The sequence below is a fragment of the Cygnus atratus genome, chromosome 8 (assembly GCF_013377495.2).
Source record: "Cygnus atratus isolate AKBS03 ecotype Queensland, Australia chromosome 8, CAtr_DNAZoo_HiC_assembly, whole genome shotgun sequence".
Taxonomy (NCBI): domain Eukaryota; kingdom Metazoa; phylum Chordata; class Aves; order Anseriformes; family Anatidae; genus Cygnus; species Cygnus atratus.
In genome coordinates this window covers 8,694,563-8,719,789 of record NC_066369.1, presented here as the reverse complement: position 1 = coordinate 8,719,789, position 25,227 = coordinate 8,694,563, and the positions used below count along the sequence as shown (strand labels likewise).

At 60.4% G+C, this 25,227-nt stretch overlaps 2 protein-coding genes across 4 annotated transcripts; both read left to right on the top strand.

Annotated features, from left to right (window-relative positions):
* Positions 1–245: 245 nt before the first annotated feature.
* On the top strand, positions 246–6,420 carry HSD17B7 (hydroxysteroid 17-beta dehydrogenase 7). Its single transcript, XM_050712371.1, has 10 exons — positions 246–347; positions 455–658; positions 743–835; positions 1,432–1,546; positions 2,091–2,285; positions 2,900–3,004; positions 4,389–4,445; positions 4,712–4,810; positions 5,445–5,540; positions 5,666–6,420. Exons 1-9 carry the CDS (start codon positions 313–315, stop codon positions 5,538–5,540), a joined length of 999 nt encoding a protein of 332 aa, XP_050568328.1. The 5' UTR covers positions 246–312; the 3' UTR covers positions 5,666–6,420.
* Positions 6,421–14,231: 7,811 nt separating this feature from the next.
* On the top strand, positions 14,232–25,040 carry OLFML2B (olfactomedin like 2B). Of its 3 annotated transcripts, none has more exons than XM_035537371.2 (8): positions 14,232–14,519; positions 15,216–15,479; positions 18,349–18,456; positions 20,310–20,480; positions 21,526–21,820; positions 22,416–22,952; positions 23,206–23,382; positions 23,630–25,040. In XM_035537371.2, the coding sequence occupies exons 1-8, from the start codon at positions 14,379–14,381 to the stop codon at positions 24,229–24,231; spliced, it is 2,295 nt and encodes a 764-aa protein (XP_035393264.1). In that variant the 5' UTR covers positions 14,232–14,378; the 3' UTR covers positions 24,232–25,040. The 3 variants fall into 3 exon arrangements, with proteins under 3 accessions (XP_035393264.1, XP_050568093.1, XP_035393265.1); XM_050712136.1 differs by having other exon boundaries at positions 14,264–14,519; positions 21,526–21,763; XM_035537372.2 differs by having other exon boundaries at positions 14,379–14,519; positions 21,526–21,754.
* The last annotated feature ends 187 nt before the right edge of the window (positions 25,041–25,227 follow it).

Sequence of the window (25,227 nt, the reverse complement as noted above, 5' to 3'; positions counted from 1 at the left end):
GGGTCCCAGGGAGGGGGGGGGGGCGAACGTGGGAGAGAGGGGCGTGGCTAATTGGGGTGGGCGTGGTTAACAGGTGACCGTGGCTAAGGGTGATGGGCGTGGCTAAGGGTGGCGGGCGTGGTCTTTCTAGACCCCGCCCCCTCCCCTCACCCCGCCCACCAGCTCTCGGCCCACCATCACGCCACCGCCCCCCTCGGCCCCGCCCCCGCCGCGCGCGCCGATTGGCCGAGGGCGGAGGGCGGGGCGGTGACGTAAGGCGGGAAAGAGGCGGTTATAGCGCGCCGGGCGGAGGGCGGCGATCGCGGTGCAGGCATGGAGCGGGTGGTGCTGGTTACGGGCGCCAGCGGGTGAGTGCGGCTGGGACCGGGGTCGGGGACCGGGACGGGCTCCGGGATCGGATGCCGTGGGTCGCCCACATTTCCCCGTAACGTTTTTCCCCCCCGTGCCCTCGCAGCGGCGTGGGGCTGGCGCTGTGCCGGCGGCTGCTGGAGGAGGACGGCCGCATCCACCTGTGCGTGGCCTGCCGCAACGCCCCCAAGGCCGAGGCCACGCGCGATGCCATCCTGGAGGTGCATCCCGCAGCCCAGGTCTCCACCGTGGAGGTGGACCTGGGCAGCCTGGCCTCCGTGCTGCGTGCCGCAAGGGAGCTCCGATGCCGGTGAGTGTCCCCACACGTGTCTCCCTGTCCCTGTGTGTCCCGTCCCCACGCCCTCCTCACCCTGCTGCTCCCGTCTCCATGTAGGTTCCAGCGCCTCGACTTTGTCTACCTCAACGCCGGCATCATGCCCAACCCGCACGTGAACTTCAAGGCCCTCTGGAAAGGACTCCTGACCGGGTAGGGGGACGTGGGGGTGGTTACTGCGTGGAGAGGGTGTTGGGGTGCTGCTGGTGTTGGTCGGGGTGGGTGAGGTGTGCCCTGAAGACCCTGCTCCCCTTCCTTGGCACAGACCCACAGACTGCTTTGGGTTGGAAGGGATGTTAAAGACCAACCAGGTCCGCCCCCCTGCCCCGGGGCAGGGACACCTCCCACCAGGTCCAGGTGCCCCGAGGCCTCTCCTGCCTGGCCTTGAACACTCCCGGGGATGGGACTTCCCCAGCTTCTCAGGGCAGCCTGTGCCAGTGCCTCAACCCCATGAAAAAGATCTTATATTTAACCCAAATCCATTCTCGTTCAGTTTAAAACCTTTGCTCCTGGAGCATGTCCCCATACAAGGTATGGGCTTGCTTGGGGTGGGCTTAGCAGCCAGGTGAGGTGCCCTGCAGCACCCGGTGCAGTGCCTGATGGGCATGGGGTCTAATATAGCTGGGTGCTGAATATAGATGCTAGGCTCCTTTCTTTATGTGCATTAGGCTTGATGCTAGGTCTCTGCTCCATGGTGGAGCTTGGCTTCTGTGTCTCGTTCCTCTCTAACTCGTGTCCTTGGCTTCCAGGAAGCTGCTTCACATGCTGACCACAGCGGAAGGTGTAATGACCCAGACGGACAGGCTGAATGGAGACGGGCTGCAGGAGGTGTTTGCTACCAACCTCTTTGGACACTTTATCCTGGTGAGGCTGTGTACAAAGATTGGGCTGCGAGTCTGGTTGATGTGCTAGGGACGGACACAGTGGGGGCTGAGGGATCAGTTCTGCCTTACAGCTGCTGACACTGCTGCAGGCTGGAGTCTGACACACAAGGAATGATAGGACAAAGGTCTCAGGCTTTGTTAAAATAGCTCCAAGTGGTGGCAGAGTTGTCATGGCAAGGGGTAATGCAATCTGAAGGTTCCTGTGGTTGGTGGAGAGAGGCAAACCGTGCGTAGTTCTCTCCCTCCTGGGAGGGAAGGCCAAGACTTGGTTCTGTTAAATGCTGAGGTGTTAAACAGCTGCGCTAAAGGATGCCAGCTGCTTGCAGGTGTTCCTGGGGAAACCTGGGCTGAAGCTGCACCTGAGCTGTGGCTTCTCTGTCAGAACTTCTTTTATAGCTTGCTGGCTTGCGCGTGGCCAGTCTGGTGAAGACTGGCTAAGACCGGGAGCAGCTTTTCAGAACAGTAAAACCATACCGTAAGGCTTTAAAAGTGCCATGCTCAGTAGGCTAACAAGTCTCTTGCAGATCCGTCAGCTCGAGTCTCTGCTCTGCGGGAACGAAAAGCCCTCCCGGCTCATCTGGACCTCTTCCAGCAATGCCAGGGAATCTGCCTTCAGCCTCTCCGACTATCAGCATGCCAAGGGGCAGGAATCATACAGTTCCTCCAAATACGCCACTGACCTGACGAGCGTGGTTCTGAACAGGAAACTTAATAAGCAGGTGACAATGGGATTTGTGTGTCTGAAGAGACTAATGAGCACCTCCTATTTGTAATTATCGTTGCATTGTCGTTACCTCGTTGCATTAATTCCTAGCAGTCAGGTATGTTTCCTGGTGCACATGTAAGAACTGACCATGGGGGCTCTCAGACTGCCAGCTTCCTGGTTGGGCAGCCCACTGCTGAGATTTTCTGTCTGTTTTTAATGTCAGTGGGTTTTAGCTGAAAGCAGAAGCTTTTAGGAGAGGTTCCTACCTTCCTAAAGCTTTCTCTTTAGATGAAGAGTTGATCTTAAAGAGCAAAGAGCTGCTTCTGTAACTGTGTGGGCTTGTGGGGTGGCTGCTGAACTGCACGTAGACCACCAGCACGAGGTCCTGATGTGTCAGGAGGCTGCGTGGTGGGCTTGTAACAGGCACGGACTTAATGTGAAGGCCTCTAATTTGGGACCCCTCAAAAATCAGTCTGATCACTCTGGTTCTTGCAGTCCCAGAGACATGGGTATGTGCTATTGTTCTCTGTAATCCCCTTCACTGTCCTGCTGGGAAGTGCCCCGAGGGAAGGGGTATGTTTCCTTCTCTACTCTGGGGTACTTACAAACCGTGTTTCCTCTCTGCAGGGTCTGTATTCCAGTGTTGTTTGTCCTGGTCTCGTCATGTCTAACATGACCTACAGAATTTTACCAGTGTTTCTGTGGATGCTGCTAATGCCCATCATGTGGCTGGTGAGTGAAGCTCTTGGCTGGTTTGGGGGCATGTGTTGGAGTTGCTTTGGATTGAGGTGTTGATATGTTTCACTGCAAGTGATGTGCAGCCTGCTTGTGGCTCCTGGATGCTATTGCTGCTACGTAGCTGTCCCTTCGGTTGGGTTAGGCAAGCTGGCCCTTTGCAAGTAGCCTCCTGACTTTATTGAGGGGCTGGTGGTTCCTCAAGGTAATACTGACCTGGAGCTGCAGGCTTCTTTGGGGAAAGAGGTGGTCTCCTCCCTGCTGCTCTTGCTGGCAGCTCAGCTGTCTGTGCTGACTTGTGACTGCACTGCTGTGCAGCGGTGTTAAGTGCCTGTGATCTGTCGGAGGGCTTTCAGGGTTCTCTCTGGGTGTCTGCTTCTCGGGGGCTGTTCTTCCAGAGAAGGTGAAAGGCTTGGGGAGTTAGAGGACAGGGCTTTACTGCATCCACATGGTGTTGGGCAGAGGGCCCTGCTGGTGTCTTTGTTCTGCTATTGGTTCCTCCTGAGGAACAAGTGGGAAGGAGAAGCAGAGAAAGTGTAACCACATCTTGTAGGCCTGTTCTTTAGCACCTTGGGGCTCAGTTTTCCCAGCTGAGCTCCCCTGAGCCCTTCCTGTAGTTCTGCTGCTGGGCAGTGCTGTACACACAGCCAGAGCTCAGCCCTTCAAGCTCCCGTTGCCAGCCTGCTGTGGGCCTGTAAAATACCGGGTTTCAGTGGCAGCAGAGTTCAGGATGAAACTTGTCCCTTGTGCTGTGAAATGCTGTTCATTTTTTGCAGCAGGCTTTGCTTTCTAAGGGTATAGAAAAAAATACTGAAAAATACAAAGTCATCTGTTCTCTATTGCCTTTCCTTCTGCTTCCCCAAACTGCCTCTGCCTTTCTTCCTGCGGATTCAGCTTTTAGGTTCGGTGCTGTCCCTGCTTGCAGCCTTGCTGCAGGTGTAGCAGGATGGGCCTTCCTGCTGGAGCTGCCCGCGTGACAGCAGCCAACCCTGCCGGATCACCTTTCTCCTGGCAGAGGAGCAGGTAGAAGGCAGTGCCTTCTCGTGTGTCCTCCAGCGCTGGTGGCATTGCGGATCCGTTTTGCCTCCTGCCTTACGTGATCCCGATGCCACGGAGACAAGGCACCTGCAGGGTGCGTGTTTGGCACGCTGCCTCTGGGCTGGCTCCACGTGGAGGTGTGGGGTCCTGGATCTGGTGGGGGGGCTCCAGAGAACCGAGCTCCTGATGCTAAAGAGGTGCTCTGGTTGCAAGCAGGTGCTGTGGCCTTTAGTTGGATTTCAGAAGCATTTCTACCCCTGGTAGGCGATCTTGTGTTGCTGAGCTTGCCAGAGAAACCTTGGGCCAAAACACTGATTCTGCCTTGTATTTCATTTCCCCTCAGATACGCTTTTTTGCCAAGACTTACACCCTGACGCCGTTTAATGGAGCAGAAGCCCATGTAAGTGGTTCACAGCCTGATTTAATAGCCCTCCCTCCTGGGTAGCTCTCTGTGTCTGCAGGCTGGAACCAAGAGCCCTGCTGCAGGCTGTGTGCTGCATCTCCCCTCTGAATCACTCCCAGCAGGGAGCCCCAGGGCACCAGCAGTGCCAGGGCTGGCCCCACAGGTGCTGGATGCTTCGTGCCCATCATTGGGTTCCGATAGAAGGGAAGGATTTGGGGAAAACCCTGTCCCTTAAATCTCTGCTCCACTGCTGTTTGTCCTAGGTGTGGCTGTTCAAACAGAAGCCAGAGTACCTGGATGCGCTTGCCAAGTACCACAGCTGTACCTCTGGGCTGGGGAAGAACTATGTGGAGCCCAGAAAGGTGAACAGGGCAGCCCCCTGCGGCGGGGGGCTTGGCTGGGCCGTGGTCCTGCCCTGGAGCAGGAACTGGGCATGTGTTGGGTGCAGGGAGGGATTGGGGTTGTTGTGAGGCTTCCTGGGGTACCTCCAGTCCCGTGCTGGGGTCTGGGAGCTTCTAGGGCAGGCCAGGAAGGTTTGTGGTAGAGGATGTGAAGCTCGGTGTGGTGTGGGGTGAAGTCAGGCTGTTGTGCCTATTCCTTAGTCGCATGGTCCCTCTGTGCGGGGGGCAGAGAGAAGCAGCAAGAACGGCTGCTGTCGGCTGAAGTTCAGCCCATGGCAGTGGGGCATGAGAGCTGGAGGTATTTAGGTCTCTGATGCCTGTGCTTCACACCTGGGACTCTGCTGCACCATGAGCTGGACTCGATCAGGTTCAGGATATGTCCTGGTGTTACCTCCACAGTGGAGGTGCTGCTCAGAACAGGATCAGTGTGTGATTTCCCGTAAATATGCTCTGTCCCGTGCCCTGGGGTTGGATGCCTTTGGGTGCCTCTCTGAACACAAGTTCTGCAGGGGCATCCTGCTGTCCCCAGAGCTGCTGACAGGGCTTGTGCTGGCTGCCATCAGCGGAGCCTCTTACTAATCTTACTCTTTTCCAGATGGATGTGGATGAAGAAACCGCTGAGAAGTTTTACCAGAAGCTGTTGGAACTGGAGGAGCAGGCTCTGGAGAGATACGGTGACCTCCTAGACTAAGTAAAAGCCTGTCTCGGGGGGTTAACAGGCTCATGTCAGTAACATGGGCTTCCTTCACTCTGGTGCTACTCGTGCCTGCCGTTGTGCAGGCACACAGCTTCAGACCCCATCTTCCTTCTCTACAGAAGGTGAACAGTTCCTGAAGAGGGAAATGTGAAAACTGAAGAGAAATACTTAGTCTTTCTGGTATGGGACCTTTCTGGCATAGAACTGGAAACCTAGTGTAGGTGGAAACTATCTTAACACAGTTGCGAGTTTGTTTTCCAAAAGCATGACTGAGCTGCCTACAGCTCAGGAAGAACCTGAAAACATGGTTTACGTCTGGCTTAGCGTGGGAAAGGCAACAGCCTGGGTGCCGCCGTGCCTCGTGGCTCCACCAGTCTTTCGAGACGGCTCCCGCTCGTGACCTGTGGTTAATCCTGCAGTACTTGAAGGCCCATCCTCAGCAGAGCTGCTTCTGTTCCTACACCCGAGCTGGGGCCGGCTCTCCAGGCGTGCTCAACAAGATCTGACCTCTGGAAGTCAGGCTCTGTCACATCTGAGGCAAAGCTCCAGGAAAAGCTGGGCTGGGCCTAAAATGAATGTGCACCCCTTGCCTCAGCTGTGAGGACGGGTGCCTTTCTAGACATGAGCCATCCTGTGGATTTGGGGCCATATATTCCAACCGTGACCATCTGGAAAGACTGAAACTGCTGATGGTAGCTAGGTTTCAGGGCTAGACTGCTCTGTAGCACGAATGAGAGGTTACCCTGTTATTTTATCTATTTAACTGTCTTTTTATGTTTACTGTACCAAGTATTCTTCCTGTTGTCTGTTTTGGGAGCTGCACTGAGTGCCTGGTGTACTTCAAACGCTGCAACAAATAAATAATTGGAACTGACTTGTGGGCTTGCTGCAATGGGGTTTTTGCTCAACACTCGACTACTGGTTTGTGTGTGGCCTTGCACAATGAGCCCCGGTCTACCTGGGGAGGTGTGGGGTTGGGTCCCCCCTTCCTCAGGGGAGCTGTGAGCAACCTGTTTGGGCCTACTTCTCCTCTTCCTTCTAATTAGGGGAAGGCATTAGTAACTTCTGAGGACTTTAGTGTGGTTTTATGTGCTGAACACCTGCAGACTGTCTATTTCCCAGCTTTAGGCACTTGGGAGAAGTAGATGTCTCTGGCTCTTACTCACCCGGACTTGTCACATAATTACTGACCTATTAGTGCCATTTAGCGAGTGCTCAGCATGCCCAGGTGCTGCCCTGCGGCCTAGCAGCAGCAGTGTGAGGCAGGGAGGGAGGCTGAGCTCTGGCAGCTGTGGAGCAGACCAGGGCTGTGCTTTGTGCCCTTATTCATGTGCAGTCAGGGCTGTACGAGGGAGAGCAGGGTGCTGTGGCTTGGTTCAGCTGACCCCTGAAACCCTACAGGCCAGAGCTCCACCTTCCTGGTGCCCTTTTCCATGGGGAAGGAGCCACTTCCAGCAGCTGGCTGCCTCTCCTTAGTCTTTTGTGTGCCTGAAACACTCAGCTGCTGCTTCCAGAGAGGAATTAAGCATTTATCTTGACTGGCTCTTTTTCCTGTATTTGGGAGCTGAAGTTGTGCAGGTGTCAGGGAAGCTGAGCCTGGTGGGATGGGTCAAGCCTGTGTTGTATGCAGAGGAAGGGGAAGCATGATACTCCAACCAATCTTTGAGCTATCCATGATTTTGGAGTCAATCAGAGCTGTGCACGGGTGTCTGGGCTCATCCCGAAAGCACTTTGTGGCCCTCCCTTGAGGGTTTGGGGTTAGAGGTTGGTGAAGTGTTTGAGCTGTTGTTCAGGGTTTAGTTTCACCTGCTCGGTTGCTGTGACGGCACCTGGTACACAGCAGTGTTTGTTCTGGGCTTTGGGGGCATCTCCTGCAGGATGTGGTTGTGGCTGGTGGATGTGAAGTCACCTCTGGAGATCTCCAGCTCCGCTTCCTGCTTGAACGGAGCTGGATGCGGGAGGAACAAAAAGCACTGCAGCACAATCCCAGCCTTGGAGAGATGGGACAGCCTGGAAATAGGGAATAAACCTTGTGGTTTCCCCTGGGTTTGGTTCAGTGTGAAGCTGGAGGAGTACAGTCAGCCCAGGTGTCTCCAGTCGGGGGAGGTGGTCTGGTCTTCTACAGCCCTCATCACGGCACCTCGCTGCTCCGTGAGGGTTTCTGCCCACCCTTGTGACCCCAGCATCGCTGTCCATGCTCTTCTGCAGAGGGAAGCTTGGCTGTGCTCAGCCCCATCTCCTCCCCTCCACGGAGTGAGAAGCTGTGCGTCCTCTGCATCCCCACGGACGGCAGGGCACATCCTTTGAGGTGAGATTCCCTGGGAGGCCACCGAGGAGTTTCCTGGGCTCTCTTGCATGTCCCTGCACCAACACCAGGCTGGGTGTGGGCCCCATAGCCCTGCTGCTGAGCTCCTGGGGTGGGTGCCCTGCTGGGTGAATCCATCCTGGTTTTTGGGTGTCTGCTCTGGGTGCTCAGCAGCCTGCCCGCGGGGACGGATGGGGATGGCTCCCAGCACCCTGCCCTTGGCTAACAGGTGTCTGCACGCGGAGCTTAATCCCCAGTAATCCCCCAGCCCGTCAGGCGCAGCCAGGCGTGAAACTGGGAATGGAGAAACGGCAACTGGGTCAAGGAGAGCTGGCAGCCGCGTGCATCCCTCGGCCTGTGTCCGTCTCCTTGCTGGGTGAGCTAGGATGGCAGAGACCCCGCTGGTGCCACGGCTGAGTCAGGTGCAGGCCCAGGCCGTGCGCGTGGAGCTGACGGGCCCGTCGTACGTCAGAGGCAGCTCTGTCCGGAGCACGGGGCGCGTGGTGGAGCCGGTGATGCATGCGGGTGAGAAACACTGGGATGTGTGACGGGTGAGGAGCAGTGGTGAGTCAGTGCCAAAACGGTAGCCTTCTGCTCGCAGTGCCTGCTTTGGGAGCTTCCAGAGAGGCTCTGAGGCAGGTGCTGAGTGTGAAAGCTTGCTGTGGTTGCTCCACAGCATCCTGCATGCCCGGGCTGTGCGATCTCCTATCATTAATGATTGTGCCTAATCCCAACCCACCAGATTCTTATCTCCACAGGACAACGAGTTGCCTTGCTCCAAATACAACTGGAATCCACCGTCACTTACAGCCCAGCTGGCTCCAACTACGTAGGGTGGGTAGGAGCTGCAGCCCGAGATGTGGCTGAGAGAGGAGGGAGCAGGAGACGGGTGAGGAGTGGGTGCTCTCTGCCTCTCCAGAAAGGAGTCACTGAGGACCAGAAGGAGCAAAGGAGCAGCACCCAGCTTGGCTCCCACAAGGCCTGGGACCAAATCCATGCCTTGCCAGGATCCGTGCCCAGGCAGGCGGCTCCTGACAGATGCCAGGCCTACTCCTGATGTCAGCCTTCCTCCCGCCCACGTGGCCATGGCCCCCGGCACTTCCTTCCCCAGCAGAGCCCCTGGCAAGCTCGGCAGCTCTTCTGGCTGCTCACGTTGGACACAGGAGCCTCCCTGAGCCTTCCTAGGCTGGCTCCATGGCATCTCCTTGCTTTGCTCCCTGTGAAGGTGCAGGGTTATGGATGGGAGACACCATGCCATCGTGCTCTCATCCTCAGCAGATCCCCCACGAGCGGTGAGCTGTGGGCAGTGACCTTGGAGGAGCTGATGTTGGTGTCCCATGGCGCAAAGGGACAGGATGGGTGGTGCTTCCATCCCAGACATCCTGCTGGGGGTAGGCTAATGGCACGTGGTGGCTGTGTCCCGGAGACACCTGGTGCCTCACGGCTCAGCCACCTGCCCTGGAGCTGCTGCTCACTGCCCACCGTGTGCCAAGCCGTGTCTGTAAGCAGCCGCAACAGGTCCTGCCAGCCTCCTCGTGACCCGGGCCTCTGCCAGGGAGCCCTGTCATGTTGTTATCAGCCCTTCCTAAGCCACGTTTGCTCCCCACCTTTTCCTCTTGGCTGTGCCCCAGCCCAAGGACCCTGGCAGCAGGATGCAGGCACACCGGTGGGTCGGGTTCCTCACCGCATGGGAGTTGGGGACTGAACCACAGCACCCTGGGCACTGTGAGAGCACAGCTGGTTGGAAACAGACCCGCAGCCCCAAACCTTACCGTGCTCGGCTTGCCCATGTTGGCCAGTTCTGACCACCAGCAGCGTCTGCAGGGGCTGCCTGGGGTGCGCAGAGCTCTGCCCATGTCTCCCTGCACGCCCTGCCAGGTCCCCAGCTGAGATCAGGAGACAGCAGAGCAGGGCGTTAAGGACAGAGGCATCCCAAGGAGAATGCCAGAGTGGCTGGGAGTTATGTGGGATGGCCAGGTTGATTTTCCTGGAGCCAAAAAGTTTGAAGCCAAGCTGTCCTTGGAGACTTACTTCTGTCCAAGTTGGAATTCTCCCCAGAAATTTCTTTTTTTTTTTTTTTTTCCTTTTTTTTTTTTTTTTTTTCTGGGAGATCGGAACAGGTTTTGCATCCTCGCTTCACCCAGCCATGAGAAGTGCTTTGGCCCCTGGAAGTTGTCAGCTGGAGCCTCCCATGTTCCTGCAGGGCTGTGCTGTCCAAAACAGGGAATCTGGGGCTCCTGGGGCAGTGGATGTGCATGTGAGGTGCTGTGAGGGGATATTTCTGTCCTTCCGAACCAGCTTGCCACATCACAGCCTTTGTCTACAGACCTTTTATTTCGCATTTTCCATTAAGGTTCACCTCTAGAGGTGCTGTTTCTCATGGGTTTAGTGAGAGCTCATGCAGGGCACGCAGGCAGATGTGTGAGGGGCTGGCACTGCACCTGGGGACGCTGCTGCTGGGGCTGCTCCGAGGCAGGTCAGGGCAGCTCGAGCCACCTTTGGAGGTGAAACTGCCAGGGAGAGCCCCGCAGGAGCAGAGACCGTGGTGCAGGGTGTGCGGGAATAGAAGGCATTTGAAGGCACAGCACAGCCTCCTGGAGGACCTGTGGTTTTGGGGATGGTGGCAGGTGGCTTGGAGCCAGGAAAGCCCAGGGAAGAGGAGCTGCTGCTCCCAGGCAGCCCGGCACAGCTGCAGGCAGAGGGTCCTGCGGCTTCCCTGCTGCTGCAGGGCCTGCAGCCACAGGAGGGGTGTGCAGGCATGAGCAGGGCAGGGGGGGGCGTGCTGGTGCTCCCCAAAAGACCCAGAAATGGAGAGGCAACTCTCATGTCTGTGTCTCTGGGTATGCCAGCATGGGAGGTGGGTGTAAAGGAAGCGTGGCAGGGCACTGGTGTCAGCAACACGACCTCAAAACCCCAGGATGGTCTCGCCCAGCTGCACGCAATGGCCAGGGCATGTTGTGCTGCCCTGGTGTGCGTGCTCAAGGGGATTTGGGTTTTGAAACACAGAGAGGCGGAACCTCCCCTTGATCACAGGGGCTCGGGCGGGTTTAATTACAGCACGAGGTGGGGACAGTACCAACTGGCTGGCATGTCAGCGAGGCAGGATGTGTACAGCTGCCTGCACGCACCCGGGAGGAAGAAGGAGGGGATGAGGTGGGGTCAGGGGGTTGGATGCTCCCCTCCATCACCCTCTGGCTATTTTGTCTTGTGGTGCCAAATCTGGGTTCCTATCCTGGACCATTTTCCAGGCTGTGCTGCCTGCACCCCGCAGGTACCGCGCAGGTACCCCGCAGGTAGAGGGCACGGACCGTGCTGCACAGGTCCCAGTCTCTGACACCCCCAGCCTGGCACTGCTCGGTGAAGTGGCATAGTCAGGGAGCGTGGATTTCAGAATAATGATGCTATAAGGCAGAACGTGTTTGAAGCCCACTTTTCTCACATCGCGGTGATGTGGCCTGAGCTCTGCACTCAGCTCGGCGTGGCTTCTCCAAAACCCAGCTTCAAGCTGCTTTCAGAAGGCCTTACCAGGGAGAGCTGCCCAGGACGCCTGGGGGCTCATCACAGCCGTCTGGCACAGCAAAGCTCTCCTGGTTTAAAAAACCCACTCTTTTAAAATACACATTCTATTCTGGCTCGGGCAGAGCTGCTCTGTGTGTCCAGGGTGCTGCAATCCCAGCTTGGCGCAGGCGTGCCTCCTGCAGGTGACACGCGTTGGGCAGCCTCGGGAAGGGCAGGCTCCCAGCACAGGTACGCATGCATTTGCCCGTTTGACTCATAGGTGCAAACGCAAGTGTCACTGCTGAGTTCAATGAGGAAGCCTCTCAAATTGCTGTGCAGCTCGGGATCACGTCAGGAGCCTTCCTGCCTCGTCACACGGCTCCGCGGGACAGCTCTGCTGCACCGACGGGGCTGGGAGGGAGCGCCCCTAATCCTGGGCGCGGAGCGGATGCACGAGGGACGGGCGTCAGCGCCCTCGTCTAGCCATGTGCTGTCCCCGGGTGCGTGCAGCTCTTGGGCCACCTCTCGCCCCAGAGGCTCACCTCAGCTGGCCCTTGGCAGTCGCAGAAGCGCCGCCCTCACGAGCCCCCGTTGGCACTGGCGGTGGCAGCGTGCTCCACGGGCACGTTTCTGTATGTGGTCCCTGGAAGGCACAGCCGGGGTAACGTATAGTGCTGTGCAAGACCAAGCATGAGGATGCTAATAATGGGGCCTGCCTCCAGCAGCTCTGCTCTCCTCCAGCAGGAGGTGGTGCTGGCACTGGTGCTCACTGGGCCAGAGGCTGCAGGAGGTGAGGTGCAGCGAGGTGCTGGAAGAGCCACGGCACGCACCAGGCACATGCAGGTGTCAACCACAGCTCACCTCCGGGCCAAACAAGGGAGATGGCGTGTCCCACCAGGGACGTGGTACCACCAGTGCCCCTCAGCTTCTGGCCCTAAGGTGGCTGGGGACCGCGCAGGTGAGTGTCCTTGCCAGCTCCGTTACCCGTCTGGGTGGGGGCACCCTCACGAGGCCGCCCATGGCACGGAGCTGGGGGCAGTGCCTGGCACCAGGGGTCCTTGGCGGGCTGGAGAGGCGACTGGTGGGACCGCAGGCAGCTCAGCGAGGGGAAGCACCAATTCCTGTCCCTGGGGCGGAACAAAGCACCAGGACGTGCTGGGAAGCAGCCTGGCACAAACGGACCTGGGGTCCTGGTGGACCCTGAGCTGATTGAGCCAGCGACGTGCCCTTGCTGTAAGAAAGCAGATGATCTCCAGAGAGTCCCGAGCAAGAAACCCAAGCTGTCAGCGTGTGGCAGCGCACATCCTGCCTTCCTCGGGGCTTTGTGCCAGCAGCGGCTCCTCGCCGTGCTCAGCTCCGCGCGGTGGTGCTGCGGCCCCGCTGTGCTCACTCAGGGCTGCTTCGGAGAGCTCTGTCTGCGGGTTTCCTCGTGGTGGTGTGCTTTTTTTTTCCCTTGGAGGAGGGATATTCAGAGTTTAGAGAGGACCACAGAGAGCAGAAGTGCCTGCCGCTGTCTCCTCTCGCCCCCAAAGGACAGGCTTAAACTTGTCTTCAGCCCAGACTAAATACCACCGGCACCAGTTCCTTCCCCTTGTAAAGAAAAGACAAAGGATGTCGGTGGCGTGGGAGACCCTGACTTTTCATTCCGAAACCCCGTGGCTGATTTCTTTCCCTTCTTTTTCCAGCCTTTGAAAGTGACCGTGAGGAAAGGGCCGAAGGGGTTGCAGGGAGGGTTTGTGGGGGGACAGGGCAGCCCCCCCGGCTGGCACCCCTCCCGCCTTGGATCCAGCATCACAGCAAGGAGCAAACCCGCCTGTCCTGGGGGTTTTGCTCAAACCTCCAAGTGCGGTCTGGGCAGCCCGCAGGCCCCGTGGGACACGAGCTGGGGCTCCAAAAGCGCGGGTCTCACAGCCTCTGTGCCGACAGGCTGCCCCTCGGGGGACCTCAGCTGTCATCGGCACGGAGCGACGGAGGTGGACGTGAGGGAGCTGGCGCCCGAGGGCTGTTGTTCCCTGGGAAGAAACCAGCACTGCCAGCCTGCAGCAGGGCATCCGGCCCCGTACGGCTCCCCAGGGGGGGAGAAGGCGCCTTGCACCCCCAGGGCTGCGGTCCCAGCCTTAGAGCCAGCATCTGGGGCTGTCCCCCGTGCCTCAGGCACTTCATCTCTCACATAAGTCGTTTTCTTCTTGCCTGGCAGCTCCAGCCCTGCTCTTCAGGGGATGGGACGGGACGGGACGGGACGGGATGGGATGGGATGGGATGGGACGGGACGGGACGGGACGGGACGGGACGGGACGGGACGGGACGGGATGGGATGGGACGGGACGGGACGGGACGGGACGGGACGGGATGGGATGGGACGGGATGGGACAGGACGGGACGGGACGGGATGGGACGGGATGGGATGTGCCACCAGCACAGCCTCCCTGTGTCCCAAAGCACACGGAGGATGGGAACCATGCTGCCACTGGGGCCAGAAGGCGAGCCAGCGCCTGGCACCTTTCCGTCCCCCCTCACGGGACGTGGCGGTGTGACACACGACGCTGGTGGGCTCAGCCCACAACCACCCCGAGAAACCCCACGCGTGGCCGCACCGGGGGATCCCAGCACCACCCTTTTCACCCGGTTCCCCCCCACGCGTGACCCCCCCGGGCTCCGTGCCGGGCCTCGCCCCCACCTCCCCCCTCTCCCCTCCCCAGTCTCCCCGGGCGGGGTGTGTGTGTGTGTGTGGGGGGGGGGCGGCTCGGGCTGCCCCCGGCGCGCCGCAGGTGGGAAGCACCGCCCGGGGCGGCCCCAAACCCCGACCCCAAGCCCGTCCCCGGCTCCGCCCGCCGCGGAGGCAGGCGGGGAGGGAGGCCGGGGGCGAGGCCGGGAGGCCGGCAGGGAGGCGGGGGCCCTGCCCGGCCCCGCCCGCGCCCTCCGCGCCGCACCTGAGCGCGCAGCGGCGTCCCCATCCCCATCCCCATCCTCGTCTTCATCCCCGTCCTCATCCTCATCCTCGCCCCCCCCCCCTCCCCCCCAACCCTCCCATGGCGCTGTCGCTGCTGCTGTGCCTGGCGGCGCTGGGAGCCGGCTGCCGGGCAGGGCCCCCCCCCGGCGGCCCCCCCGGCCCCTCCGCCGAGCCGCCGCTGCAGGACGAGGCGGACAACCAGGAGAACATCCTCTCGCAGGTCCGGGGGGGTGCCGCCCGGGGGGTGCCGAGGGGGGGGGGTGCTGCTGTTACTGCCCCGGGGTGCTGCCCCCGGGGGGACTGGGGGGAGCTGGGGGGTCCTTGGGGGGGTGTTGGGTGGGCACATGGGGGGGCTCTGGGTGCCCGGAGAGGGGCGTCCCACGGCCGGGCTGTGCCCCCCCCCCCCAGAAACGCACTGCGTGCTGTTGTCTGCCCTCCGGAATAGCTTTTGGGGGTGGCTGCTGGAAAAACCCCGTCCCGGTTATGTTCGGGCTCCCCGGAGCGCTGCCTGCAGATCCCCGCGAAGGAAATTCCTGGCATTGTGTGGGGCTGCACGGCGGGGCCGTCCCACCGCCAGGTTTCGCTGCTTGTAGGGTTATTTCAGCATCCCCAGCCCTGCTTGCCCGTGCAAAGAAGTCTCGCCCGGGGCAGCAGGTGGCTTACGGGGTGGCTGTTCCCAAAAGGACACAAAGCGTTAAGGGACAGCGGGATGGGCTTCACCCCTAAAGCTCCTAGTGCCTGGGTCCGTCTTACACGGACAAGAACACCCTGGTGGAGGAAGGCAGCTTTCCCCGTGTAGGCAGGGGGGCAGAAAGCTCAGCGCTTTGTAGGGGATTTGGCACCAGTTTTGGGATGGTTCCTCAAGACGCGGGGCACTGTGAGGCTCCCCGAGGGTCCTGACGGTGCCGGTGCTCAGCTGCTAGGTGACTACGACAAGGTGAAGGCGGTGTCTGAGGGCTCCGACTGCCGCTGCAAGTGCCTGGTCAGGCCCCTGGGCCGCGGCGCCTGCCAGCGGATTAACGAGGGCGCCTTCAGAGCCGAGGACTTCTACACGGTGGAAACCATCACGTCGGGACCCGGCTGCAAGTGTGCGTGCGTGGCCCCCCCGTCCGCCCTCAACCCCTGCGAGGGGGACTTCAGGCTGAAGAAGCTGCGGGAGGCAGAGAGCACTGACCTGAAGGTAGGAGCACGGCTTGAATTTTTGGGGTCCTTGTGCCTCCTGAGGGTGTGCTGTGAGAGCGGGTGGCACTGGTGACATTCTGCAGGCACCGGGGGACAGTCTGCTGTGTGTGGGCCCAGAGGCACAAATTGCATTTTCCAATAAAGTCATCCATCCAGGCTTGGGAGCGTACAAAAAGCCTCGGGGAAACTGCCACCACCAGCTGGCGGGCGTCAAAGCCCTTGTGAATGGATGGATGGATGGACAGAGGGACGGGTGGACAGCAGTGCTGTCCCCTGCCACTGCCACAGCAAGGCTCCCGGGACAGAGCTAGGGAAGAGCAGGGCCCAGGGAGCTTTCAGCACAGGTTGCCTGCTCCAGATCAAAACCAGCTCAGGAGTACGGCCCCAAAACGTGGCCAACTCGTAATATTCATAGTAGCTTTTAAAAATCCCTTTTTTCTTTTGTTTTTTCCCCCCGCTATTTCTCCCTTTAAAAAAACCTTTTGAAGCCTTCTTCTTCCTATGCTTTGGAAAACAAAACTTTGTTACTTCCATACCCGCATGTTCTCAGTAAGAACGAGGCCAGGACTGACTCAGGCAGCTGCTGTGGATGATTCCTCCACGGCCCCGTTCGTCCCCCCTGCCCTCGGTGCTGCGCTGTCCCGCAGCAGAAGGGCGCCCCGTGGGATGCTCACAAAGCTGGTTTGGTTTCTGCAGGCTGAAAGCCGCTGATGTGTCAGCATGAAAGTGTGCCACAGTGCTGGCGGGGACGGTGGCGGGGTGGGTTTTGTCCTTTTTAGACACTGGCACTTCTGTATTATTCAGATTTTTCTCCCTTTTCCGCACGCGGCGGTATTTGCCCCAAGTCCTCCTGACCCTTACTGGATGCCCCACCACAGCTGGTCTAGCAGCTCTGCACAATGGGCTTGTTCCCATTAATTTGGAGCTGGGGACGTGTGGGTTTGTTCTTATTAACTTGGAGCTGGGGACGTGTTTCGTCCCGTCAGACTGCAGGCAGTCAGCAGCTCCCCGTCCGAGCTCCCTGCGCCGAGGGAAGACAAACAGGCACAGCAGACCACCCGTCACTGCGGGGAAGGCGCGATCACGGCCTGGAGTTTTTTGGTGGTCCCTCGTCCACCGGAGAAGCCCACTCGGCCGGCAGCACCGTGCCCCGTCCTCGATGGCCGTAATCCCCCGGGGAGCGCGGCCACGGGCTGGCTCCAGCCGCCGCTCCCCAGGGACCGCTCGCAGCCAGCCGCGGTGTGAACGCCGCCGGCCCTCTAGGAACTGGCCCCGGCTCCCCGGGCGTTTCGCAAGGACCCGCGGCCAAGCCGCCTCACAGGGCCTGCCCAAGCACTGCGCACACGGGGATTGTCTTTGCTGTAAAAGCCCGGCCGTGGGAGCTGTGAGAATGGGCTCACCGGGCACCGGCGGGGGAGGCTCCCCAAAATGAGAGGCGGGCAGTGCTGGGAGCACCCCAGTGCGTGCATCAAATATATGTGTGGGCTCTCAGAGCAGTAAAACCAAACCCACGGTGGGCAAAGTGAGGGAGATGGAGTTAGTCGGTGTGTGCACATCGGCACGATGCATCAGGGAGGGGCAGCCCGGGGCAGCTGAATCCAAGATCCCTTTTTGTGGGATCGCAGCTTTCTGCTGGTCCTCTGCTGGTGGATGTGGCTGGCGTTCCTGGGGGCTTGGTGCCTGACCTGCAGCACCATGCGTGTGCTCGGGAGAAGCTGGAAGACGCTTAAGGAAGTCTGCAACCTTTGTGATCCAGCCTGGAGGGAAAGTGCGTTTCTCCAGGGGCTGTGCATGTGTTGTGTCGGTAGTCCCGGTCCAGTTCTCAGTGGAAAGTGGATGCGTAGCCATGAAACAGTCCTTGTCTCTTGCTGCTGGTGCAAAAAAAAACCTTTCCCTTGCTGTCAGCTCCACTGGGAGACTGCAGAGGCCGAGGAAGAAGCTGAGTGCTGCCAGCAGTGTTGCCTGTGTTTCTCCCATGTTTATGGGGCTCTGGTGATCAGCTTGAGGCTGTTGGGAGAAAACCCCACCTCCTCACAGGGATCCCCATGCATTGACAACGCTTTTTGGCTGTCGGGGCCACAAGGTGTGCAGCGTGGTGCTGTACACATGGGTCAGGGGGAGCAGGAGGAAGACAGTGTTCGGTCCGGGAGCTCTTCCCAGCCAGCCCGTGCCTGTGCCCGACCACAGGGCTCCTCTGCCCTCTGCTCCCAGCAGCGGGGCTGGCACGGGGCAATGCGGGGCTGCACGGCCATCCCCACCCGGGTGGGACCAGGGCAGGGCACCTCCCTACGGGGGCTGTAAGGAGGAGGCAGGAGGCAGCATCCCTCAAACAAGGTGGTTCGTCGGGGAAGCCGGCTCTTACTAGGCTGGCGCTGAACTTCAGCCCCTGCTCGCTGTTGCCTTTGTGAGTATTTTTATTTTTTAACAAGCTTCTCCTGGTTCCAGGAAAAACAAGCACGGGATGGCAGGAGCTCAGAGTCTGATCTCAAACTCATTTTATGTGAGCTGTGGTTTGCTTGTTGGCTCCTCGGCTGCCAGCTGTGTCACTCGGGGAGCTAAGCCCTGGGGACACGAGCGCTGCGCTCCCCTCGCACCCAACATGCTCGGTGCTGTGCGCCATGTCCCTGCCTGCCCTGGCAGGCTGGGTGGGCTGAGGTGTTTGTCCCCTCCAGGTGGAAGTAAGGACCATTAAGAGTAGCCCATCGTCCCCAGATGCAGAGTGCTGTCTGTATAGGGACAAAACTGCTCTTTAATAAACCTCTTGTGCTCGGATACGCGCACCACCCTTGAGTTTTGGCTGCGGAAACCCTTCTGGGTGCTTCACAGCAAGCGCCTGTGCATGACGGTGTGCTTTGTTTGCCTTGCAGCTGTCCTCCATCATGGAGATGCTGGAAAGTGCCTTCTACGGCTTGGACCTGCTGAAGCTGCACTCGATCACCACGAAGCTGGTGGGCCGGGTGGAGAGGCTGGAGGAGGTAAGGCAGGCCCCGCTCACCTTCGGGCTGCGGCCGCGGTTGAAACCCTGTACCTGGTGCCTCGGGTGGGCTCAGAGCCTCCTTCCCGTTCCTCGGCGCTGCTAAAAGATAGATATGGTTCAGTATTCCTCTGGCTAGCACGACGCAGGGTGGCAGTTCGTTGTGCCATGCTCAGCTCCGTAGGCCCAGGTTGCAGACCAAACAGCGCGGCGCGCTCCCCGGGTCCGTGTCTGGGGCAGCAGTCCCGCATTCTTGTCGGAGCAGCACAGTCCCGTTCGGCTGCGGCCAGCGGCCAAGAAGCAGTGATTTATAAAGCCAAAATTCCACTTGCAAAGTGTGTTGGGAAGGCACGGGGTGCTCCGCCTCAGGGTCAGGCAAGAGACAGCCGAGAGGAGCACGCTTGGCCACGAGCAGCCGGCTTTCCAAACAGGGTGTTGACCCAAAAGGAGGAAAAGGGTTTTGAGGTCTGAAAATAACAAAACACCGCTGTGTGTGCTTGCAATCCCACCCTCCTCCTGCGGTTTGGCTTGTTCCCCAGGTGTTGTTGGGGCTGCTGTTGAGTCCTGGGTGAGGAAGGAAGGGGAGCGGTGACACGGGGCTGTGCTGCTGCTGAGCGGGGCTCGGCGTGGGGGGCGTCCTGCCCCGTGGATTTGTGCAAGCCTGAGGCCAGCTAGGTGAAAATGTCAGCTTGGAGGCTTGGGAAGTGCCACGGAAAGCGTCCCTGTGCTTTCCCTGCTCTCGCTCTTCCACCAGTGCCCGCTGAGGATGCTGAGCGGGGCGGAGGCTGCTGCGGGCACAGCCCAGCTCCGGGCGCTGCCCTGCGGCTCCCGACATTGCTGCGAGCAGCCGGGGCCTGCAGAAGGCAGCAGGGCTCTGCTTGCCTCCTGCCCGGGGCTGGCACCTCCGAACGGGTCAGCTGCAGGCAGCAGCTGGGAGCAGCCTCCTGTCACGGGCCTCGCACCCAGATTCCTGCCCGCGGGACCGGGTGCAGGGGACAGCTGGGTGCTGGGGGAGGTCCTGGCATCGCTCCGAAGTGTCGGGCCCCCAAGCGAGGAGGGTTTTGGCAGCTGCTCCCCGGAGAAGCAGCTGAGCGGCCCCAGGGAGCATCACAGGGCACCATGTCGGTGGTGGCCCTCTGCTCCCAGGGAGAAGGATTTTGTCCCCATAGACCAAATATTACACTCAATGAGTGACAAGGGCACAGGACAGTTGGAAACAGCCATGCTCCCCAAAGGAGGAGGGTGTCAAAGCTGCTTCTTTCTCTCCGAGGAGAGCATCTTAAATCTCCCCTCTTCCTTTTCTTACTGCAACAAAAAAGCTTGCTGAGAAGTCCCTGTGTTACAGGACTCAGCCTCAAAATTAGATGCAAATCAAAATTAAATGCCCTATGGGGTGGCAGGCTAACTGGGCTCGGGTGGGTATTTTTGGAGGGGAAGGGACTGTGAGTTTTTTCCAGTATGACAAGGTGTCGTACACAAATGCTGCGGGATTGACCCCCAGATCTGTGGTCTGCGGAGCTAGCATCTCCTCTGGTTTGTCGTCAGCTCGCAGCTGTTGCTTCAGCTGGCAGCTCTGAGGTCGCAGATGGAGGTCACGGCGGATTTTAGGAGAGATTAATGGCGGGACAGATTCGAGATGAAGGACTGGGGGAACTGCCTCCAGGCTATGTGCAAAAGTGCTTTGATTGATGTGCCGTCTACTCGAGCAGCTGAAGATGTAGAGGACCAAGAAGTTATGAGCTGAGACGGCAGCAGCCCCTCGGTGCCCAGCCCCAGGGAGAAGCAGGGCCAGGAGCCCAGAGCTCCCCGCCTCCAGGGGTCTGGGCTGGGGTGAAGCCCCTCTCTCCTTCCCAGGGCATGTCCAGGAACTTCACGCAGGATGGACGTGGGGTGGGAGCCGCCGTGGAGGAGCCTCTGCAGGAGCCCCAGCGCCGGGAGAACTGCTCCAGCCTCATCTCCAACAGCCTCCCCGACATCGAGGGCTCGCTGCAGAGGGACGCGGAAGCTGCCTACGTGCACACCGAGGTACGGCCGACTGGCACCACCCCTGCTCTGCCTTCTCCCTGCTCCCAGCACCACACCATAACGCTGGGCACTCGAGGCAGCCCGGCACCGGGTTATTTCCCTCCCCGCTCAGCAAAGCCCGGCCCCAGCCTGCTTCTCCCGGCACGGCCCAGCTGCGGCCGGGACGTGGGAGGCAGCGGGACCGGGCTGCTCCCCGCGCCTCCCCCTCCTGCTTTTCCAGGTCGGAGTGCTTGGAAAGACTGATGTCATCGCGGGGCTGGCTGGGAACCGCTGGGAAGCCTTTGATTAGCGGGGCTCGGGGGCTCCAGGGACGGGCAGCACGTTGCTTTCCATCACGAGCAGCTGCCTGCCAGCTCCTGCGCCTGCAGGCTCCGGGCAGAGACGTGGGCATCCCATGGGTCTGCCCCACGTGGGGATGTTCCTGTTGGGGCAGGGGTTTCTGTGCCGCAGCTGCGATGAGCAAGAAGGGTGTCTTGGGGGGAAAGGTCCGCCGGGGGTGTCCCGACCCCCTCACTGCCCTGGCAGTATGAGCTGGGGAGGTTTTGTGCTGCTCTGCTGCGGCTCCTGGCACTGCAGCCTCTGCCCCCCTGCCCGTGTGATGCCCGGGACCCCAGGCTGCTCTGCCCGTGACGGGGGGACACGGCTGGCAGGGGGGTGCCTGCTGGGGGTCCCCGCCCTGCCCGGGCAGTGGAGCAAAGCGCGGGGCCGTTATCACCCCGAGTGACCTCATTTCCCAGCACTCCCCCTTCCGTGCCGTTAATTGCAGCAGGGCTTTGAAGGAATCCTGGGCCCGTCTCCTCAGCCAAATGGGCACCGCTTCAACGCTCAGTCTGTCTTTCCATTTTGCTTTAATGAGGTGAAATCCCGCAGCCGTGAGCCGTGGCTGCTGCGGCTCTGGGCCTCGGCTGCCCACCGTCACTCGTGATCGAACGCAGGGCACGGCAAGCCCTGAGGAAGGATGGCACGACCGGTGCCAAACCCCTGCGCTTCCCCCAAAATCCTCCCGTTGAGGCCCATCCCGTAACAAGCTTCCCATCTCCTGCAGGGCAAGTATGAGGAAAGGTTCCTGAAAGACGAGACCATCTCTCAGCAGATCAACTCCGTCGAGTCCCTCCCGGAGCTGCACCTTGCTCCGGAGGAGGAGAAGCCCAAGCAGCTCCTGCAGAGGAAGCTGCGCCTGCGGAGCCGACCTCCTTCCAAGCCCACCATCGTGCGAGGGGTCACCTACTACAAGGCGCAGTCCAGCGAGTCGGAGAACGACATCGAGGAGCAGCGTGAGTCAGGTTCATGGCTCCCCCCAGCAGAAGCAGCCTCGTCCCCCGGGAACGCGTGGGCACAAAGTGCGTGGGGACACCGTGGGGGACATGGTGACTTCGGCTGTGGGAGGAGGGACAGGAGCAGGGGGCTTGGAGACGTGGGCTGGGGGACGGGGCGCGGAGGTGCTGGGTCAGGCTGCTGGCAGGGCAGTGGAATGAGCAAAAGGAGCGAGCCGTGGGGACGGATGAGCTGCTAATCCAGGGGACGTGGTTTCTGAGAGGAGGCCAGAGCAGGAAAACTGAAACTGCAGGAAGGAAATAAAGGGGCAGGAGATGAAAACGTGGGGTGGAGATGAAAGCTGCTACCAAGTCCTACTCCTCTGAGGGGTGTTGTGGGGCTAAAGCTGGGCATGTTGATCGAGAGTGGCAAAACCAGTGGGCAAATGTGTTCGCAAGTCATTGCCCTGCCCAACTCTTATTGGCTCAGGAAGCTCCAAAGCAGCCAAAAAGTTTGGGTTTGGGCACAGCGGCAGGGGGCTCTGGAGCTGCCTGTGGGTGCTGCTGCTCCGGGAACCGGGGCTTCAGGGGATTAGGGGAAAAATGGGTGGATTTAGTGCAAGGAGCGTAGGGAGGTGGGAGGAGGAGCGGGGCTCCGCTGACGCCCGTGTCTGTGCGGCAGAGGACGAGCTGTTCAGCGGGGACAACACGGTGGATTTGCTGATCGAAGACCAGCTCCTGCGGCCCAGCGGGCGGGCGGGCGAGGGCGTGCGGAAGCCATCCCCGGTGGGGTGGCCGCCCACCCCCAGCAGCGACCCCACCACCGCTGCGCCGGCCACCGTGCCCCTGTCCCCTGCCGCCTCCGTGGGGCTGACGCCGGACCCCACCACCGTGAGCCGGCCGCCCCCCACCCCGGGGACCACGAGCGCCCCATCGGGGCTGCCCGAGGAGGGGACCCCACAGCTGCCGACAGCATCAGCCAGCGCGGTGGCACCCACGGCCACCGAGAGCCCGCCTGCAGCCACTAGCCACGTCCCTAGCCCCGCTGTGGCCACCACCGCCCAGACCCCGTGGGACACGGGGACGAGCCCTGAGCCTGGCACGGGGAGCAGCCTGGGACCCCTGGAGCAGGCGAGCACCCCCGAAACGCCGGTCAGCCCCACGATCCCCGCCACCCCAAAGCAGGCACTGGAGGAGGAGGACATCAGGAACATCATCGGTGAGTGCTCCTGCGTGTGGCCACGGGCCCTGCGTCCCTCCTGCTGTGCCCTCGGGGACACACCTGGGTTTGGTCCCTGGTGGGAGACGCTGGGCAGTGCTGTACTGGGGCACCAAGTTTCACTTGTTAACTCTGGAACCTACTGAAGCCCCCTCCCTGGTTTGAGGGGGTGGAGAGGGGTGATGCCTGCTGCGCCCGGGGAGCGTGCAGCTGCCCTGCCTCCAGCCTGGTGAGCCCCTCTCTGCTCGCGCAGGGCGCTGCAAGGACACGCTGTCCACCATCTCGGGGCCCACCACCCAGAACACCTACGGGCGCAACGAGGGGGCCTGGATGAAGGACCCCCTGGCCAGGGAGGAGCGGATCTACGTCACCAACTACTACTACGGGAACACGCTGGTGGAGTTCAGGAACCTCGACAACTTCAAGCAAGGTGGGGTTGCGCTGTGCCCGTGTCCCCGGGGCTGTGCCAGGCCCTGCTGGGCTGGCACAAATACTGTCCCCATTCCATGTTAGGGTTGGGAGGGACCCTCTTGGGTGGTGGTACCTGGTGTGGGGTTCACAGCATGGGGCAGGTCCAGCTGCCCGTGGTGGCTGTGACCTTGCTTGTCACCACGGGACGTGGGGAAGGGGGTGCAGGAAAGGGAGGACTTCACCAGCATGGTGTCTGTGCCTCTCAGGGCGCTGGAGCAACTCCTACAAGCTCCCCTACAGCTGGATCGGGACGGGGCACGTTGTCTACAACGGGTCCTTCTACTACAACCGGGCCTTCACCCGCAACATCATCAAATACGACCTGAAGCAGCGGTACGTGGCCGCCTGGGCCATGCTGCACGACGTGGCCTACGAGGAGTCCACGCCGTGGCGGTGGCGGGGCCACTCGGACGTGGACTTCGCCGTGGACGAGAACGGCCTGTGGGTCATTTACCCGGCCATCAGCTACGAGGGCTTCAACCAGGAGGTGATCGTGCTGAGCAAGCTGAACGCCGCTGACCTCAGCACCCAGAAGGAGACCACGTGGCGGACGGGGCTGCGGAAGAACTTCTACGGGAACTGCTTCGTCATCTGCGGCGTCCTGTACGCTGTCGACAGCTACAACAAGAGGAACGCCAACATCTCCTACGCCTTCGACACGCACACCAACACGCAGATCATCCCCCGGCTGCTCTTCGAGAACGAGTACGCCTACACCACGCAGATAGACTATAACCCCAAGGACCGCCTGCTCTACGCTTGGGACAATGGCCACCAGGTCACCTACCACGTCATCTTTGCCTACTGAGCCCCCAGCCATGGCGGGGCACTGCGAGCGAGGGGCCACCAGCACCTTTTGTTATTATTATTTTTATTATTATTATTATTATTTTGTACAAATCAAAGAGTAAATGTTTTTTTGTCGTTTCAAGCTGTTTTTTATGGCGGATTGTAGATCGATCCCCAGGCCACGACCACCCCCTTTGTCTGGTGTAACCTGCTCCTGATCCCTGGGGCAGCGCGGAGGGGCCGGTGGCAGCAGGGCTGCTCCTTTGGGAGGGGACGCCGGCCTCCGCGCACGGAGGAGGAGGAGGTGGCCCAGACGTAGCCCCGCTGATGAGCTTTTTTTTAGCTGAAAACCGTGAGCAGCAAACCCAGAACCTGGTGCAAAGCTGGCCTTTCTGCTGCAGGCTACAGGTCCCGGCGGGACGCTGGTGTCTGGCAGAGGGGCAGCGTGTCCCTGCTCGGGACCACCCGACGGCCAGCAGGTGCTTTGGAGACCCCGCTGTACGATGCGGCTGCGAGCGCAGCCCCGGTGCTGGCACTTACGCTGAGGACTGTCCCCTCTCCCCCTGGAGCCCTCTGCAGCCTGCCCCGGGGGGGCTGCAGGTGCCAGTCTGGGAGCCAGCAGCGGGAGGGGGGCGCTGTAAATACCTGTAGATGACTTCTGTTTGCGCGCTCTGTAACCCCAAATCGTCCCCGGTTGGGATTTGCCGGGTGATGCTCTGCTGGAGGGCACGGCCAGCGGGAGCCCGGCGTGGAGGCACGGCCCTCGCCTCCCCAGCCTGGCACCATCTTGTATTTACCTGCTGTTAATAATAAAAGATCAAGTACCTTTGCAGCTGTCTGGGGCTTTCTTTGGGTCTGGGTCACCCTCCGGGACCCCACAAAAGAAACGCATGCACGGGGATGGTGCTCAGGCTGCGTTCTGCCTGCGCCTTCTCCTGGCTTTGCTGGAGCAGCCCCTGTCCTCCCAAGGGATGGGGAAACAGCGGCAAGTGTGGGGCCTGCCCAGCTCGGGGCT

Coding starts and splice junctions, on each gene's coding strand:
- OLFML2B (XM_035537371.2), top strand. CDS start 14,379: ATGGCGCTGTCGCTGCTGCTGTGCCTGGCGGCGCTGGGAGCCGGCTGC. Junction 14,520..15,215: donor AGGAGAACATCCTCTCGCAG/GTCCGGGGGGGT, acceptor GCCGGTGCTCAG/CTGCTAGGTGACTACGACAA. Junction 22,953..23,205: donor GGACATCAGGAACATCATCG/GTGAGTGCTCCT, acceptor CTGCTCGCGCAG/GGCGCTGCAAGGACACGCTG.
- HSD17B7 (XM_050712371.1), top strand. CDS start 313: ATGGAGCGGGTGGTGCTGGTTACGGGCGCCAGCGG. Junction 659..742: donor GCAAGGGAGCTCCGATGCCG/GTGAGTGTCCCC, acceptor GTCTCCATGTAG/GTTCCAGCGCCTCGACTTTG. Junction 2,286..2,899: donor ACAGGAAACTTAATAAGCAG/GTGACAATGGGA, acceptor TCCTCTCTGCAG/GGTCTGTATTCCAGTGTTGT.